The following is a 19,710-nucleotide window of genomic DNA, read 5'->3' as shown; positions in this document are numbered from 1 at the left end:
GAACCAAATTTTATATCAATGTTATTAACTATGTTGAACAGTATGATAGAATCTTTGTTCAAATTTTCAAATTTTTCTCTGATATTACCTTTCAATTTTAATTTATATATTTCCCAATTCTCATTTTCTAACTTGTTTATATTTTCCATTTTACTTATTCTTTGTAAGCCATCTGATCTTTATGAAATTGAGGTTTAAGTGTATACAAGTTTTATATATACAAACTATACACACACATATGTAAGCTTGGTAATCAGAATGACTGCAATTTTTGAGGTATATATATATTAATGAGAAAGAACTGTTACATTAAACAGAATAAATTGGTCATGCTGATTATTCACTGTAGAGAATTATTTTAATGGTGCAACAAATCTTTGTGAGCTATCTACCAAGATTCAGAAAGACCTTGTATCACACTTCATGGCATTTTTTGTAATATTATTCTACCTAATACAAATGAAATTGAGAGTTCTGGTCTCTAATTTCTAAGAGGACTTACTATCAAAAATTTCAGACAGGTGTCAATTTTTAAAAATTCAATATGCTTATTATTCAGACTCCAGAGTATAGATCTGTTTGAGTATCTTGTAATTATACTTAGAAGAAGAGCTGCAAGATACCCTGTGAGATAATGCATAGGAAAATGCTTTACAAAACTCAAGGGTATAATACAAATGCTAGCTATTATTGCTATTGTCCATAGCATATAAAATATGATCATCAGAAATGAACTGTATTTTACTGCAATGCATGGCAATAACTGTGGAGATAGCCTTAACAAATAAGAAAACACTTTATAAAGTCATCCTTAGTTCATGAACACATTGGGAGGACCGGGCCTGCTCATAGCTTTCCAGATATTTACTGGTGCTCTACAAAATAAAGACATACTCAAGAACACTCAGATATTCGAAAACTCTCTGATCGTGTGAGAATGGGACTAACTAATTTTAAAATACTCTTTGTATGAAACAGAACTAAAAAACAGAGAAATGAGAAATATTCTTAGTGAAGTTATTTGCTTTTTTGTTCCTTTCTTTCTGGTTATTAAACACAACCAAAGTATTCACTAATAATCCAGGAAGCACAGAACTGAGATATTACCCAGCTTGTGTTCCAGATTCAAAGGAGGTTAAAAACACAGCATTGTAATACAAACACAGCTTATGAGGACAGCGTGTGCACCTACTGTTCTACCATTTAAACTTGGAGTAGCTGTACAAGCAAGTCTATCTTGAGGAAACAGGCTGGGTAATTTTCCATTTGGACTGTCTGAGATTTCACCAAGAGCTTCAGACTTGCAGAAGTCTGTGTTGCCAGACATTTGCTTCAAATTCGTTATCTATAGTTCTCCCCATTAAGATTTCCCTTTAATGAGAATGCTTGTTTTAAAAGTTGAGCTTTCAGTGAAAACTTTTCTTCTACAGAGCTACAGATTAAATTAAAAAGAAACATTAAAGAGGCAGTGGCCCCACTCAGGAATCTAAATTAAAACTTTTCTCTGTAGCCTAAGGTAGACCCAGAACAGGCTTCTAAACAACTTGTGTCTTTTCAAAGTTCAGAGGAGAGTTCAAAAGATCAACAAGAAAGGTGAAATACTAATCAATGAAAAGATCAAGATGCAAAATTACTGTAAGAGCAGTAAATGCTGACAGTGGTTTGAGAGATCTTTAGAACCTTTGTACATATTTTCTTCACTTCTATAAATTCACTGGAACTCTCAGGAACAAGTGTCAAGCAATGGAAAAGAACTATATTACAGTTATTTAGAAATGCATGAAAGTGCAATTTCGAAAGCTTCAGGTCTCTATTTTTTTTCAAAATACCCAACTACAAGTGAGCAGTCTTTTGGAGTAATTTTTATTGTGATGGAAATAAACAGGATCTTATTTGCAAATAAACCAACCACTTTGAACAGAGCAACTTTCCCCCCAGTGTGTTGTAAGTTATCAATAACTAAAATAAAGTCTAGTTCATTTAAGATGAGCAGTGAGGCATCAAAATATCATTTAAAATTAGTCGTTTCTATTTTTTGAGCACTATGCATTACCTCATTTAAGACTCCTAACAGCCATTAAGTAGTACTATTATTATCTCCAATCTGCAGAAAAGTAAATCAAGGCTCAGAGGCGAACAGTTACTTATCCAAGAACATAGCTAGTTAATGGCTAAGCTGAGCATGGCACCAGTTTTCTGGGTTCCTGATTCAATTGCACACTGAGCACCATGACTAGTTGAAGAATGGGGTGGGGTTCAGCTTTAAATTCTGATGACACTGAGTCTACCAACATGTGTGAAGTGCTTTGATTTTCCCTGCAAGGAGAGAAGGGAAGGTTAAGACATGAATGAACCACTTATAAATGCTATGCCTTCCTGTCACTCCTCATTTTACCTTGTGCAGGTCATCCCAGGCAATTTAACTGTTTCCCAAGCTCACCATAAACTTTCACACTACACAGTGCTGTTGGTGGCTATTGTTAAGTCTGAATTGAAGCATCCCCTCTCCTCATTCTAGAGCACTTTGTCTCACTTGTAGAGCACTGAGCACTTTTACCTTGTGTTACTATCAGGAGCATGCACCTCTACCACTTGCAGAAAACGGTCGTCTCTTAAAGGACTGCACCCAAAACATCTTTGCATCAACCATGTATCTTAAACAGTGCCTTGAACACAGCAGGCACTCAATAAATGTTTCACGTATAGTCAAAATAGAAAACTCAGATTGTACTACTAGAGCATTTGTATCAAATAAAGGACTATTCCCAAAGGAACTAGGGAGTACTTTTGCTTATTCTTTCTTTAAGAGGATTTTTCAGACAGCCTATCACTATTCTAAGAAGATAATGGGGCTTTTTTGGTGTGTAGGAACCAGTGATTTAAGTAAGTAAGCTATGGATCAGCGGGCTTGCAATGGTGGGGCTGATCGAAAGACAATCACACTCAGCATTGCTAAGGTTAATGGCATTGTCTCTTCTAGAGGAAAGATAAAAGTGGGAGATAGAGAAGAAACCAATAAAAACATTTACACACACCTTTAACGGTATGCAGAGGAGAACTCACTTATGAATACCAACTAATGCAAACATCTTGAAAAAAGCATGTTTTTTTACAGAAACCTTTTATCTACAGGTACTACATGTATAGAGCAAATTTTTTAAATGGGTGGAAAAAAAAAAGAATTAGACTAGTAATTGTTGTGCGTCACTGTGGTTCATATAACTTTTATCAGGCCAGTGAAATGAATGAATCAGTTAACCAAGGAGGCTCTTCTCCACCAATTCATGTCATGTGTCAGATTATTAAGTAGGAACCTCGTTGGTAGGTACCACTGAACAGAAACATGGTCTTGGGGATGAATGAACCTTACTTGTTCTGCAGAACCTCCACATGGACACAGTCAAAGACTTTCCTGAAAGGGGGGTGGGGATAAAAGAACTGGGTTCAACCAATGCATGAAAAAATGCATGAAAAGGCAAGTGCATCACAGTCCTCCCAATATATGGTGGATGTTTTCTTTACATGAAACATTCTTATTTTCTTTTTTCAAATGAGCTTTGATATCTTGAAGACAAGCTATCAAAGTTTTTGGTGAGTGAAGATTCTGAGTGGGTAGAAAGCTCAAAAGCGAGATAAAAGTTGGAAACAAAAGGTGCTCAAAAGTTCCTTCCAAAACCTTATGCCGAAACCGGTTTGGCTAAAGATAATTTGTCAGGGAATTTAAATTATATATTTGACATCTTTCAGAACTGTGGCTTAAGAAAGAGGACACTAATATTTCCTTTTAAGGCCACTAAATACACATAAGAATTACTGGAAATAACTGCATCCCTATAGCACTCACCATCTAGTGAAATCTATCTACTTGCAAAAACAACAAACACACAGGATTAGAGCCTATTTTGTGTCTGAGATGATTATACCAGAAAAAAAGAAAAGCCAACTAAAAGTGGATCTAAATGTTATGTAGTAAGTATACTCAGAGCAAATAAGAAAAAAGTCTGGGGGTTCAGGGAATTTAAGAATAAATAAACCTGAGTCAATTTAAGTCAAACATTGATATACTCACACAGTCTAAATATTCCTGCTGGAACAGCATTTTTAGAAATTGTGGATTTCATTTATTTATTTGTTTGGGCTATAATGTCTGAATTTTGAAAAAAAATTATTTGTATAATGAAAAACTAAAATTTCGTAGACACTTCAAAATAAAAATCAAGTATTTAAAACAAATTATCTTGGAAAGTTCTGAATTGCAGCTTAGTTCAGAATAGAGGGTGAAAGTGGTGCCACGGTGAACACAGAAAGAATGCCTTTCAGGATCCTTAGGATTCTGTAGGCATGGGGGTAAACTTGGGTGGAAAATGGTAAAACGTGCTGCCCATAAAAGTGGAGCACTCATTCCCCATGCAACAGCTCTATAACCATATCCACTTGAAAATAAGCACTGCTGAGTTGAAAGAAAAAAAAATGTGGAGTGTTACTCGTTGGTCTTCTACCATTTTTTAGGGGACCAGGGATGGAAATAAAGGGCTTCCTGATAGCCTGAAATTATTACAAGGTTTCTTTTATATATGGCTTGATTGCCAATATATAAAGTATTCTCAGATACATTATCTCTTTATAACCTTACTATGTCTTAGGGAATGAAAACCCATTTCATAGATGGGGAAGCTGAGGCACAGAGGTCAGTTATAAGTTAGTAAGTAGGGAAGTCTGCATGTTTTAAAAGCATTTCACAGCCAGGTAAATGACAAAGTCAAGGCTCTGTCCCAGGTGTCCCAACCTTCTCACACTCAAATTAGAGGACTACACTCTCAAAAAACTGTTTCCACCAATATGAAAACTATCAAACATCACTTTTTCAAATTTTACTCATGTTCTTTACCCTATGAGATCACGAAAAAAAAAGAAGAGTGAGCAAGACAGATACCATGTCTCATATTTATGCTTTTTAGGAAGTATAGTTTAATGTACTTGTTAAAATCACATGGGCTGGCCTTTCTTTTCAGACATATACTGGCTTAAATGCTAACACAGACCCTGCTTCTATTTTATTCTTGTTTTCATTTGCTCTGTCCACCTCTCACAGCACAAAGGTCCTTTATGTCAGTCAGCTTTGCCATGTAATGTGTGTCCCACTTTGACTAGTGACACCCACCCAGCTGTGCCTCCTATAAAATTTCCTGTCGGGAGTGCTGCACTTAGGAAAGCTGATGGCTGTGGGCAGATGATGATGGAGGTGGTGGAGAAAGGGAAGACTGTCTGAAGTGGAACCGGAAATCCTGCTAGCCCCAGTCAAGTCTTGGGAAAGCCTTGCCCCTCTGCCTGACAGCTCACTTTGCATGCCTTACCACAAACCACCTTGCTGTGTCTGCAGCCTGCCGGCCTCCAGGTATCCCAGGCACCCACCACAAGCTGCAAACTGTTCTCCCGGCCATCTAAGCACTGGACACAGGAGGAGATGCGCTGGGGACAACACACGCTAAGAGGAGGTCCACTGGACATGGACAATGTCATTTGCAGCCTTGCCAACAGCGGACTTCTCTAGAGAGCTCCTGCAGCATTCACAGGACACCAGATGACAGGGATATTGTGAGGCCTAATTCAGCTCCACATTTGCAATAGATATCAATCACACACACTACGTGGGGGTCCTGTGCTGAGAAGGAAATGGTGAGGGAAAAAGGACAAACAGTCCTTGCCTTTGTGGAGTTTACAGTTCATGTTGTAATAACATTGGCCTTTGCAGACATTATTCAGAGAATCACACAAATCAATGAAATATTAAAACTGGGATAATTTGACTAAAAATTCTAAACAAATAACTTTCAAATAAGTTGTATAATTTGTTGGCAAATTAAAAGAATGATTTCAATAGGCTTTCTTTTTTTTTTAGTGTCAAATATTTTTAATATTCCACCCTAGATTACTGACCATTAGCTAAAATTACTTTCCATAATTTTAAAAAATGTTTTAATTATATATTTTTAAAGCATCACTCTTTTTAAATATGTACATATTTTATTGATTTCAGAGACACGAAAGGAGAGGGAGAGATAGAAACACCAATGATGAAAGTCATTGATTGGCTGTCTCCTGCATGCCCCACACTGGGGATCAAGCCCACAACCCCAGTATGTGCCCTAACCAAGAATCAAACCGTGAACTCCTGCTTCATAGGTCGGTGCTCAACCACTGAACCACGCAAGCACAGCTCTTTATATTACTTTTAATATAAATTACCAATATTGTCTGTCTGCCAAGTAGAACATAAGCTGTATGAGGGCAGGGACTTTGTTTTAACATTGTATCTCTGTTATCCTTTTCCCCCCTGAGTGCTCAGGGTGAATCCTTACCATATCTGGAGAAATAAAAATAGGCTTTCAAGGAACTTTTCTATTTCAGTTTAGTTTTGGGGAGAAGCAGTAAGACTAAGCAAAGCAGAGAAATAACAGCTGGAAGAATGCTGGGCATGGGACTGGATATCAGGGTCCAGCGCTGCCATTAATGCACATGTTCTTCGAGACCCCCACTCGGCTTCTCTGGGCTTCTTTAGCAGTCCTGTAGCTACTGCCTGCAATAGTCTGGCATACAGCAAAGATTTAGAAATAAATATTGGTTGAATGAGTAAATGTAATATGTGAAAATTTGTTGTTCACAATACACATTGAGAAGTTGAAATAAGAGTCAAGTAACATAGGTTCGTGTAGCATGCTTGGGCACCAAATGAAATTGTCCGAGGAAATAGTGTCCAAGCGGCTGATCGGCATGGCAGCAGGAAAATGTGGGACTGGGACGGCTTGTCACACTTTTTCATTGCATCCCTTAGGCTCGAATTTTATCATGTAAACTCAACAAATGGACTTCCTCTGATTCCAACCCAGTATGGCTAGTACCTTGGCTAGCAAATTCACCAGTGCCAGGCTCAGCCTTTTCTTCAATATTTACAGACTAAAAGGCAATTTCAGCTTCAGTTTTGAGCACATCATATTTTCACAGCTTGGAAATGTCATTCTCAGAGCAAGGACTTCTCACGTGCACAGAATTCTGTCTCTATTCCATAAATGCAAATATCCCTGACCAGAAAACCTTGAGCACCATGTTCTAAAAATGTTAGTGAGATTACATGAAGTTCTTTTAACTGTATTAGTTTCCATCCAACATCTACTAAATTGAATTAGAGTAAAGTGGGGGAGGCCTGGGTTCGCAAGGTAGATGCCATCTCTCATTTATGGATGCTTTCTATCTGTCAGCCAGTCAGTCAGCAAGCTTCCTTCCAAGGAAAACATGTTGGATGACTGGCCGGCCAAGAATTAAACATGATAGGACTGGAGCATTAGAAACTGTTTAGAAACACACTGCTTAGCCAAGCGTGGTGCATTGAAGGTTCTTCTTGCTGAACAAGGACCTTGCATCTTCTCTCTCACACATACAGAAACTACAAATCTCATTTACTATTTTATCAAGAGTACCAGAATTCACTGATTAGGAAAATACACCAATGGAACATTTCTTATGAATAAAGGGGACCCCCAAGAACATAAATTTGCAAAACTCAAGGAAAAAAGCAATAGTGAAAATTCCTCTACACTTAAAACTAAACCAGAATGAGAAGAGACTCAGAGAGAAGAGGGTGAGAGAGAGAGGAGAGGGCAATGGTGACATGGCACCGAGGCCTGAGAGTTTTTAAGAACATAGCTCTTTAAAATCAATGTGAAGTTGTTTGTATGTTCTGAGACTCCCTCCCCAATCCTGTAACCCTACAATTTCACCAAAATCAGCTACTTACATAATTTCTATGTGCACATAATACAGAAACACAGAGAAGCAGCCGAACCCAACATCTAGGCACAGGACATAGAAGAGAGCACTGTATGGCTTGGGAGGATAGCTATTAATTAAATTAGTTCAGCAGCTGCAGGAATCAAGAGCTAGGTTCTGTAGGAAACTGTAGCCTAAAAGCCTTTCCAGAAATCTGCAAAAATCCTGGGGTAGAGTTTGAATTTCCTCAGAGTGTGAAGTAGGGGTTTTGAGCTAATTCCCAGGGGTATAGAGGCCCTAAGTAATATCTAAGAACATACACACACTTCAATATTTAGATCAAATATCAAATGCAGCTCTTCTAAGAACACCTATTACTCAACTATTGTTGCCCTTTGCATAGTTTTTATCACTTGCACCTACTTCCATCATGTGCCCCCAAATGCTATCCAAATACCTTCAGGAGATCACAGTCATAGTTTATGGTAAATATCTGTTTACATATCTATCTTTCTTGCTAGACATATGCACCTGATGAGCATCAAGTCGACATCTTAGTTATCTTTATATCTCCATTGCCTAGCACAAGGATTAGTGCATATATCAATAAATACATGTGTTATTAAGAAAGGATAAGTTGGGAGGAAGAGGAATTATGTATAATCACATGTTAGAGGTAATTGCATTTTATATATAAATATACATTTACGTCTCATAGGTAATATACTTATATCATGTTATAGCATTATATTATTTTCTCCTTAAAATACTTTACACTCTTCAAATGATGGATACCAGGGGTTGAGGGTGCGGGGAAATGGGAGACATGTCGTTTAAGGGTGTATACCTGCAACTAGTATATAAATAAGTCCTGGAGACATAACACACGGCACAGTGACTATAAACAAACTGTATCATAAACATTAAATGTGCTAAGAGACTAGATATTAATTGTCCCCAACACTAGAAGAAATGATAATTATGTGAGGATATGGAAGTGTTAGCTAACACTACAAGGACAGTCGTATTGCAATATAAATGTATCAAATCAATATATTATGCACCTCAAACTTATACAGTGTTATATGTCAAATATATCTCAATTAAACAAAAAGACTTTAAACTACTGGGGACAATGTCTATGCATTCACTCATTTAGTCATTCATTTATTCCAAAGTATATTTGTTGAGTGCAGACACTATGTTTGGAATACAACACAAATATCAGTTTCTGCCTGAAGGAGTATACAGTCTAGAACAGTGGTAGTACTTGCTCTGTCACTCACTCCCTGTTGACCATGGACATGTGCCTCCAACCCCTGAACATCATTTTCCTCATCTTCTACCTCTTAGAATTATTATGCCAAATTAAGGTAAAATATCCAAATGACCTAAAGCATCTAGTACATAGTACTATTCAATCAAGATCAGTTTCCTTGCCTCTCCTATTGCTGCACAGAAAGAATCCACAAAGAAAGAGATATGAACCCACAGCTCAAATATTCTACACAACTCTGAATGATTAGGCTACCCAAACTTTGTTAAGATCTTGTTTTCTAAAAGTATGCTTTTGTGGTCAATTTACGTAGAGAAGGGCTGTCTGAGTCTCCTACTTTGAGCTACTTTCCCCCACTGACCCTCACTATCAATTCTGCTCAGAGAGAATTAAATTCAACAATATTGCTTGAAAGAATGAATGAAGGGATGCATTATGGAGATGATGGGCAGCTTCTGGGCACAACCGGTCTTTCCTGGCTTTTACTGGCAACTGCTTTTCTCGTCTCCCTCTCCTTCCCTAGGAGAAAGTTAAAGGCTGTTATTAATCACCAGTCTACAGCAGAGGATGCTGTGTCTATTCACCAGCAAGGACATCTTGTAATATTTTCCTTGCACGGATCCTATTTCTCAAAGTATTTAATTTGCCATCTCTATTACGTAATGAATAACTAATCTCTCCCACACCTTTTAATAAGCAAATCCAAACTATAACTGCCATACAGAGTCTCTACAAGTGTAACCAGTGAGTTCACAAATACAGACTGAAAGGCAAGTCATTAGCTTGTGTAGCTCTGTCTAGGAAAAAATGCATAATTTATTTTAGGAGTTTTCCTTTGCCCCCTTCAAGGACCACTAGTTAGCAACCAGTGGACGAGAGTGTGTGTTAACATGTGCTAAGTTTTACTTATATGTAGTTCATAACGTCGATTTGCAAATTCACTATGACTCAAGGAACATGCATGCTCTGGGCACTGCTACTTTTAGAACTGACTGATGCTCTGAAAACAAGGTGCCTCATTGACCCCTCTCTACCATTAAGGATCCAAGGCTGCAAGAATGCATTAAATTGAAAAGCTTTCAGTTTGGACAGCATTTGCAGTTTTAAAAGATAAACCTCTCTGTGGAGTTAACATGATCTGTGAATGTGGGACCTGCTCGGAATCAGATATCCTAATGAACTTTGTCTTGCTCACTTGAAATGGAGAATTAACGGATTCTTCTAAATAATTCAGAAATCTAAAATCAAAGGGATGAGGTGCAAAGTTCTATTATACTGCACACAAAAATAGGGAATGGAAATAAACATTTTATGTTTTCAATAAAACTACATTCCTGTATCTTTTCCAACTGAAATACTTTCAAATTTATTGGTTATCATAATTATTTTATGCTGTCCAACAAACATAATGGCACCTGGTATAAATACCTTGTATCTAATCTTATTTTATACTGTCCACGTTCAGCAGAAAAAAATGAAAATGTCATCCATTGTTAAAAAGTATCCATTGTAGAGCCATATACTCACAATACTTGAGACTACAGAAATAGAATAAAGACTGTTCATAAGAAAAATAAGAATGTACCTTTGCCATAAGAATGTAATTTTTTCCAAAAGATTTAATACGAGAAAAATATATATTCTATATTGCCCTCTAGCATATGGTTCCTGTCTATGGGCAATGGGGTGGATAAAAGAGGCGAGCTACACTTTATTTAGTATTTAATAGGGGTTGTTACAAGTTCTGGACACACATGCACACACATTCATATATTCATTCATATAACCCACATGGAAATGGTCCTTTAGTTCTGGAGACAAAATTAAGCCTGTGGATACCTGAACAAGGTTGACCCAAGTACCTGGTAGGATGCCATAAGGAATAAAGGAAGAGATGGAGATCCTAGATGAGAGAACATGAGGAAGGAAAAGGGACTAACATTGTTTAAGCTCAATACACAACAGCAACAGAAACACATTTCCTGGAAAGGTGATGACATCCCACCTTATAAATAAGGAAACACAAGTCCAAGAGTTTAAATTACTTGCCCAAATTTATATAATCAATAAGTTACAGAACCAAAAATTGAACACTGTTCTTTCTATAATACAATGTAATGGTTAAAACATTTAGATTCTGGACTTTAAGTATGAATACTCGTTCTGTCTTCTTTGAGTACTTTGCCTTCTTGACAGTGGGCAAGCTATTTAAATTCTTTGTCTTAGTTTCCTCGTCTGTAAAATGGACACACTAATAGGGACTATCTCCACAAGGTTGCATTAGGATTAAAAAAGACCATAAATATAAGACTCTTAGCATAGCGCCTTGCTGGGTGGCCATAAAAATGAATCCCTCAGAGCACTTGCTATAGGAGCATAACTGCCTGACAATCCCAGCTGTCACCCCTCTGGTTCTGCCATCACATTTGTTCTAAGTCCACATTTCTTCCAGGTTCCCAGCCAATGGCTAAGGGGGAATATACTAATGCAGACCCATTCCTATGGGATCAAGAACATTTATAACAGGTGACTGTGCCTCAAAGAGCCTCCACTTGCCTGTATGAAACTTTCTTAGAAGCTTACTGATGTCTAGGATTCTTCCTACCCAATTCTCCTTCCTTCCCCTTCTCCTTTCACAGGCATCTAATTAGTACAGAAAGTCCTGATTCATGATGGTTCAACTTAACGAGTTTTCGATCTCATGATGAGGCAAAAGCAATACACATGCTGAAGAAACCATACTCCAAATTCCGAATTTTGATCTTGTCCTGGACCATCAATATGTGGGATGGTACTCTCAGGATGCTGGGCAGCAGCTCCTAGCCAGCCACATGATCACCAGAGTTAACAACCGATACTCTACACTGTAATCACCATGTAGATGATTCATGGTGATGATTTCGCCCAACTGTAGGCTAATGTAAGTATTCTGAAAACATTTAAGGTAGGCTAGGCTAAGCTATGTTCAGTAGGTTAGGTTTCTTAAATGCATTTTCAGCTTAAGATATTTTCAACTTACAATGGTTTCATTGGGACATAACCCCACTGTAATCTGAGGGGCATCTGACTTGAGGTCTGAAGCCTTTCCTAGCCTACTGTTGCTCCCTCCCTATAGGTCATAGGTTTTACCCCAATAGATCCCCATACACCTAATCACATCAGCGCATATTCTTCTTGGAGGACCCAAACTAACACACCAGCATACAGAAAGTCCACAATAAATGTGAGCTATTATCATGATTATCATTAACATCATTCTTTTTGTCACTGTTTGATTCTGAAGCCCAAAAGAATTTAATCCTACTTTCCCAAACTGCTTTCCTTGAATCTTTTTTAAAGTAGCAGAATTCAAAGACCACACCATATTTTAATAACAGATTCATACAAGTTCTGTCATACCTAGCAAAATAGTCCTCAATTATAAATGAAAACATATATATTCAGTTTCCCATACAGCACATAACTATGGCACCTTCGATATTCAAGTCTATCTGAAATGTTTTTTCTCTACTTCAACTTTGAATGTGGAATTTCCCAGGCTTTTATTATTTGACTGATTTTCTATTTTCATCATCTTTCATGAGGCAAGCAGTCTGCCAATAACTGGATCTTGTGACGAGGTATGGTTCCTTTGCATTTTTTGAAGAAGTGACTCACCTACTGTCCCAATGGCTTACTCAATTAATGTCTCACTAATTAAATTCATACACTTACTTGCATAGGTTGAGTAGCTCTCAACAACCATATTGTACCTACTAACTGTACCTTACAAGTGGCTCATTGTTCTAAGGTAACTACTGGGCTAGGTACCAGCAGATGCAGTAGGAATGGAATTTAAGCAGTCTACTCATTTGAACTTTGTGGTACTCTTCCCAGGTTTCATTTTCAGTGGGTTAAATTCCAGTGGTTTGACCCTTCATATGCTGCTGTTACTCTTGCCCACGTAACCTCCATGGGAGTGTGTGGAGAATCAGGATGGGCCACCAGATAAAATACAGGAATTGGTTTAGATAAACAAGAAATACTTTCTTTGTTTAACTAGCTCTCATGTAACACTAAAAAATGATTCATTGTTTAGCTAAATAAATTTAATTTGGTGCCTTATATTTTTTATTTGCTAAGTCTGACAACATGAGGGAAAAAAAATCAAACTTCACAGTAAATGTAAAGGGGGCTTCCAATCAAAATGGTGGCATGGGATAAGGGTTCAGCTGAAACCCGACAGATTTAGATTTCCATTAAATGAAAAGGATTTGTTTGTAAGAGTAGGTATGAAGTCAAATATCTAATGCAAGTGACTCTGCTTTTAGTATACATGCATAAGGGGAAACGTTTGGGGATACTAAAAGAGTTGCCATGGCAGACAAGCCTCCTTTCTTGACAGTGTTATGAATTAGGCCTTTTCACTTTGCTCACCGCTGAACATTAAGAATCTAACAAATCTCAGGGGCCCAGGACATATCTACTCCATCAAGAAATGAATGGATCGGTATGAGCATTCACTTCTCTGTAGAGCATATTGTGGTTTATCAAGGATTTGCCTAGTCCTTTCCTTGGCCTACAAGGTCCAGCATATTTTCGTTTCCTGCTCCCCCATCTCCAATTGCGCTCTCCTTCATTTATGCCCCTTAACCCACACTAACCTCCTTACTGTTCCTCTAACCTGTCTCAAGGCCTCTCCATTTACCGTTCCCTCCTCCTAGCATAAAAGTCCCTAATAGCTACAGTTCTCTTCTTCATCTTCTCAGGTCATAGCTCAAATGTCAATGTACTGGGAAGGCCTTCCCTGACCACTCTATGTAAAATAGCATCCATATCCTTCTTTTATCCCCTTATCTTGATTTATTGAATACCATTTGGCATCTGACACATATATTCCTTCATTGTCTGCTCCCACCAGAAGGTAAGTACCATAAGAAGAGAGATATTGTCTGTTTTGTTCAGTGCAGTGCCTGGTTCTTAAAATACACTAAATATTTGTTGAATGAGTGAATAATTGAATGAATAAATGAAGCAAGCTCTTTTCCCCCTATGAGGTCCTCAAGAAGAGGATGTCTGATCCATCTTTGTATTCCTTCAATGCACCTAGTACATAGTCCAAATGTACCCAGCAGGTTCTTAATAACTAACTGTTGAATTACTTGTGAGAAAACTGAGGTATAAATCTTTAAGTGACTTGGACAACTGATTTTCCCTTAACAAATGCTCAGTGTCAGGCTTGTGGTGGCAACTGCCCTTTGCTAATGTAACCTGCTCAGAAGCTGTGATTTGGCTTCTCCTCGTTCATCTCTTGAGTTTACAAATGCTGCTTGCTGAGAAGCTCTCTGGTTGCAAAATACATACAGTAATCTAACAAAACACTAACTTTCCTCCATGAGAGACTGTGGGAAGCCTATTTCTATTTTGCTGGGCCTCTCCACAACATCCTTTACACTTCTCTCTTTGGATATTCACCATATGATGCCTGCGGATCAGGCATATGAGACTCCGTTGTTCCCTTTGGGTTAAAGTCAACCAGTAAAGAAATGAACAACTGATATGGGGCAGAGTAATCTGCAGTAAATATTACGCCTCCCCCACCTCTATTTCGAGATATCCCAAAGGATTTTTTGAAAAACAAGCTAATGCCAAGGGAACAGAGTTACCTGAAGCTGAGTAAAACCCAAAGAAGAGAAGAGAAAAAAGAAAAAAAAAAATGAGGAAGCTGTAGGGAGAAAACATGCCAAAAACCTTGTGGCCGCATGATTTTTTTCTAGCAGACAACTGATCAATCTGGATTAGTGACTCCAAACCCCCAAATAAATTATTTATATTACATCCAGTTTTCTAATATTATCTGCAAATGGATAATTCCTTCCAAAAAATAATACACAGACTTTAAAATGACAAATTCACACTCAAGTGTCAAATCAAACCCTATTATTTGTGGCAAGGAAAGCTCATACACTATTCCTGACCCAAACTAGCCTGCCTAATAGCTCACCATGCTGATTTATTATTTATTTATTTATTAAATTCTTTATTGTTTAAAGTATTACATAAGTCTCCTTTTTCTCCCATTGACCTCTCCCCTACCGCTCCCACCCCTAGCACATACCCTCACCCTCTTACCCCTCCCCCTGCCCCGGTCTGTGTCCATTGGTTATGCTCATTGCATGCATACAAGTCCTTTGCTTGATCTCTTACCCCCTCACTCCCCACCTTCCCTCATAGGTTGGACAGTCTGTTTGATGCTTCTATAACTCTGGCTCTATTTTTGTTCATCAGTTTATGTTGTTCATTATATTCCACAAATGAGTGAGATTGTGTGATATTGCTCTTTCTCTGACTGGCTTATTTTGCTTAGCATAATGCTCTCCAGTTCCATCCATGCTGTTGCAAATCAAAACAACACTGCAAATAAAAACAACAATGCGGTACCATCTCACACTGGTCAGAATGGCTATCATCCACAAGTCAACAAACGACAAGTGTTAGAGATGCAGAGAAAAAGGAACCCTCTTGCACTGCTGGTGGAAATGCAGACTGGTGCAGCCACTGTGGAAAACAGTATGGCGTTTTCTCAAAAAATTAAAAATGGAACTTCCATTTGACCCAGTAATCCCACTTCTAGGAATATATCCCCAAAAAACAGAAACACCCATCAGAAAGCATATATGCACCCCTATGTTCATAGCAGCACAATTTACAATAGCTAACATTTGGAAACAGCCTAAGTGCCCATCAGCAGATGAGTGGATCAGAAAACTGTGGTACAGCTACACAATGGAATACTATGCTGCGGTAAAAAAAGAAGGACTTCTTACCATGCTGATTTTTAATTGAAGGAGAGGACTGTGAAAGTAACCATTGGAGTACATGGGAGTCCTTCTAAGGATGTTTCTGTCAAAGGGTCCCATCAGAGTTGGTCCAGGCTTAGATGACAGGGCAAGCAGAGTCATAGCAGGTGGAGCTGCAGTCCTACACCAGGTGCGCCTCCTACTGTACTGTGATTTGATGACAGCTCCTCATCTGATCTCTTTTCTGAGCCCAATTCAAATACTACATGAATTGTATTGCTTTGTATTTTTAGAATAGAGATCTATGGATAAATCTGCACAATCCCAAATAAATTATAAATAAACATGTAACAATGCTTTTCTATTTGCAATGTTACACCCAATGAACACTCAAATGGCTGTCACTCCTGGGACAAGAGTCATGGGTACAAACAAATTTTAGGACCAGAAAGAAACCCCTTTTTTCTTTTTTCCTCTGTAACTATTTGTGTGTGAGGGGTTAAAGGTGTGCGTGTGGATGTGTGTGTGTGGGGGGGGAGGGGGGATGCAAGGGAGGATGTCTGAAATAGACCACCCAGCCAGTCCATTTCAGAATTTGGAAATCAGGGGAACAGAGTCTAAAACATTCCCAACTTTGGCTACTAGCCAACCACTTAAAGTCTATTCAGCTAGTTATCCTCTGTACGTAGATAATAAAATATCCATAATGTGTGAGATAAAACTACTTCTTTAAAATGACTATGAACTCCCTCCCTATTTTTCAGTTGAAAAGACTCCTTACCTACGGTGGGTCCTGTGCAAGCTCGGCACACTCTGCGCTGCGGGATGCAAGTGGGGGAAGTCCCCAGCCTCACCTGGTACCTCATCTTTCACAAGCAAGATCTAAGAATTTCCTTTGTCTGGAGGCATTCCTAAAGAGCCTCTCCAAACAACAATGGAGCACATCTGCTAACAATATTTAAGAAAGCACAATTCACCTGGTCTCAGACTGACATTTTTAGATAAAACCAAACTCTAGTTCCCTAGTTTCTTAAGGAAGAGAGACTAGCTTCATCGCATTGCTAAAAATTCATCAGTCAGAATTTAATTTGACAGATCTGGAAACCAGAAAGCATTTAGGTTTTAATGTCTCCTTGAGATGGGACCTTCATATTTTTCAGTATTGATCCTTACTGTTATAGCTGCTATTTTGGTGGTCACGCTACTGTGTCTGCTCCTGCAGGGTTTTTTGAAAGAACACTGCAGAGAATAACTGTTGCTAGGTAATTGTAAAAGAAAGTCATGCAAATCATGAAATATTGATAAATTATATTTACAAGTCAATGGTGCTAGAATGCTCCTGCTTTCTCAATAAGATGCAACTGTAAGGCTGCATTGCCTGCAAAATTCCCTAAAAATGATTCAACTAAAAAGACACATTAATCAAAACAGTTCCTATAACAAGCAGTCTACCCAGTAAGAGATAATTCTTAGAGTTTGGAATTATAAATTTTACTTTGCCTTTCCATTATATATTAATATTGCAATATAATATTACAATACACTACATATATGAGGAGGTAGTGAAAAAAGTTAAAGTGAAACAAGGCCTGCAATTTTTAAAGAGAATATTTTCAGGTAAAAGAATGTTTATCCAAAAGAGACACAGAAATTTACAGTTCTTTTATCTAACCCCCAAATTACAAAGTGAATCCTACATATAAATTTTAAATCAGGAAGTCAGAAGCCTGGAAGTTATTTCATAAATATTTAAATACTCAAAATAGTCACATAAATGAGTCAAATGATAACTAAGGAGATACTAACTGTGGTTAAAGAAAAGTACAGTCCTTGTTCAGCTAGCAACATTTAGCTATGATACCCATTACATAATGTAAGATGGGAATGACACAAGTGAAGATGGTGAACATGAAATCTAGATTCAACTAATACTCCAGGTGATTTTCAAATTGGCAGGTAGAGCTGGAAATTTTCAAAATCTGGGGCAAGCATCATGATTAATGGTCTTCCACTGATTGCAAAGGGTTTATGCCACCAACATATGTGCAACTACTGATTGAATGAGGAAACCTAAAAAAAATAACCTAAATACCAACTCTGATTTCCTGTTATAAACATCTTATTTTAAAAACCACTTAGACTGGGTTATTAGTAGTAGGCTGTCCAGGTGATGAGAGTTAGTAAATAGAAAACAAAACAAAACACGTGAACCCAGCTTTTCTTTCTCTGGCAAGGGAACCCCACATTTTCTTTATTTGTTTATTTTTGGTTAAGGTTGCTTTCACAGTGAGTCCCAGTGGGAAACATGCTTTCAGAGTGTCAATGTTGGAATATGCTATTCCCTCAGACACTGACTCAGTGTACCCTGCAGAAGCGTGCCTTGAATTAAGTAGGGACTATCGCATGAGCTATTCCTTCATTAATGACTGACCTGATGCACCACAGACTGCAAGCTTTGGAGGACTGTTCACAGGCCCTGTAAATATCCAGCACAGACTTCAAATGTTCGGTCCCATAAATACTTTTAACAGTAGCCAAAGCACATCATGGAAATTCTCCAAGGTGGTTTGAGTAAGTGTTGCAAGTCAAAGTCCAACAAGACCTAAAACCTTCAGGAGCTCTTGAAAAGCCAGAAAGGGGGTTTCAGCAATAAGCAAAATGATTAAACAAATGATACCAGTCAGAGCTGAGGACTTTGTCAGGATTACATTCCCTATGGTACTGTAGCATAAGCTAACATGATGGTATTTCATATACAAGCAACCTTTGAATAACTTGGAGGTTAGGGATGCCAACACCTTGTGCAGCCAAAATTCCACATATAGCCCTGACCGGTTTTGCTCAGTGGATAGAGCATCGATCGGCCTGCGGACTGAGGGGTACTGGGTTTGATTCAGGACAAGGGCATGTACCTTGGTTGTGGGCACATCCCCAGTAGGGGGTGTGCAGGAGGCAGCTGATCGATGTTTCTCTCTCATCGATGTTTCTAATCCTCTATCCCTCTCCCTTCCTCTCTGTAAAAAATCAATAAAATATATTTTTTTAAAATTCCACATATAACTTTTAATTCCCCCAACACTTAGATGCCCCTCAGTATCAGAGGGGTATTGGTTTCAGGATCCCTGTGGATACCAAAGTCCACAAATGCTCACATCCCCAATATAAAATGGCATAGAACAATGCCTACAGGTGGCCCTCCACATCTGCACACTCTCAACCACTGATCAAAAACAATACAGGTACTTATTGGTGGGAAAATCCACATATAAGTGGGCTCACGCACTTCCAACCTGTATTGCTCAAGGTCATCTGCATTTGATCACACCTGCTCATTGGGGTGGGGTGGAAGCTGAGGCACGACTTGATCTACTAAGTCCATTATTACCTAGTCCCTAACCTTGGCTCCCTAGCACCGTTAATCATTTCTGTCTATGTATGTCCATACGTCTGCATACAGCTTTCCCACACCCAAATTAGATTTTCATCTTCTCCAGGGTTTTATTGTACTTTTTTCCCTTTAAAACCTTTAATAAATCAACAGTGAACACACACTCAAAAAAGGTTTGAGGATAATGACAACATATTCCTCTATTAATTAACTTAATTCATTAAGTAAATAAGTATCAGGTACCTACTAAGTTCAAGGCACAGAGCTATGTGTTATGCAAGATGTTTTGAAAAGGAATTTGTCATGAATCCTACCCTTAATCAGCTTGTAGTTTTTAATGAGCCACATTCTATTTGCTTTGAGCCGAGCAAAACCTCGGCTAAAATTGAAGACATCTAGGAGGAATCCCTTTTTTCCAGAACCACCTTTTCTTGAGTACTAATTCTGAAGTTTCTATCAACTCTGAATTGCCTTGGTAGTTCTCAACTCCTGGGAGATGAAGA

General features: G+C 38.2%; 1 protein-coding gene across 17 annotated transcripts in view; it reads right to left on the bottom strand.

Moving 5' to 3' along the window:
* The window catches only part of NFIA (nuclear factor I A), a 369,092-nt gene that overhangs the window by 153,977 nt on the left and 195,405 nt on the right, over positions 1 to 19,710 (bottom strand). The window contains exon 5 of one of the 17 annotated variants that reach the window (XM_036352918.1): positions 9,459 to 9,559. The exons of 15 other annotated variants lie outside the window; for them this stretch is intronic. In XM_036352918.1, the coding sequence (XP_036208811.1) occupies positions 9,474 to 9,559 (86 nt within the window). In that variant the 3' untranslated portion in view covers positions 9,459 to 9,473. Of the gene's footprint in view, positions 1 to 9,458; positions 9,560 to 19,548; positions 19,697 to 19,710 lie in introns of those variants that run through there. One more of the 17 variants, XM_036352916.1, reaches the window with a different exon arrangement.

The sequence above is a fragment of the Myotis myotis genome, unplaced genomic scaffold (assembly GCF_014108235.1).
Source record: "Myotis myotis isolate mMyoMyo1 unplaced genomic scaffold, mMyoMyo1.p scaffold_m19_p_2, whole genome shotgun sequence".
NCBI lineage: Eukaryota > Metazoa > Chordata > Mammalia > Chiroptera > Vespertilionidae > Myotis > Myotis myotis.
The sequence above is the reverse complement of the archived record's forward strand: the minus strand, read 5'-3'. Positions and strand labels throughout refer to the sequence as shown.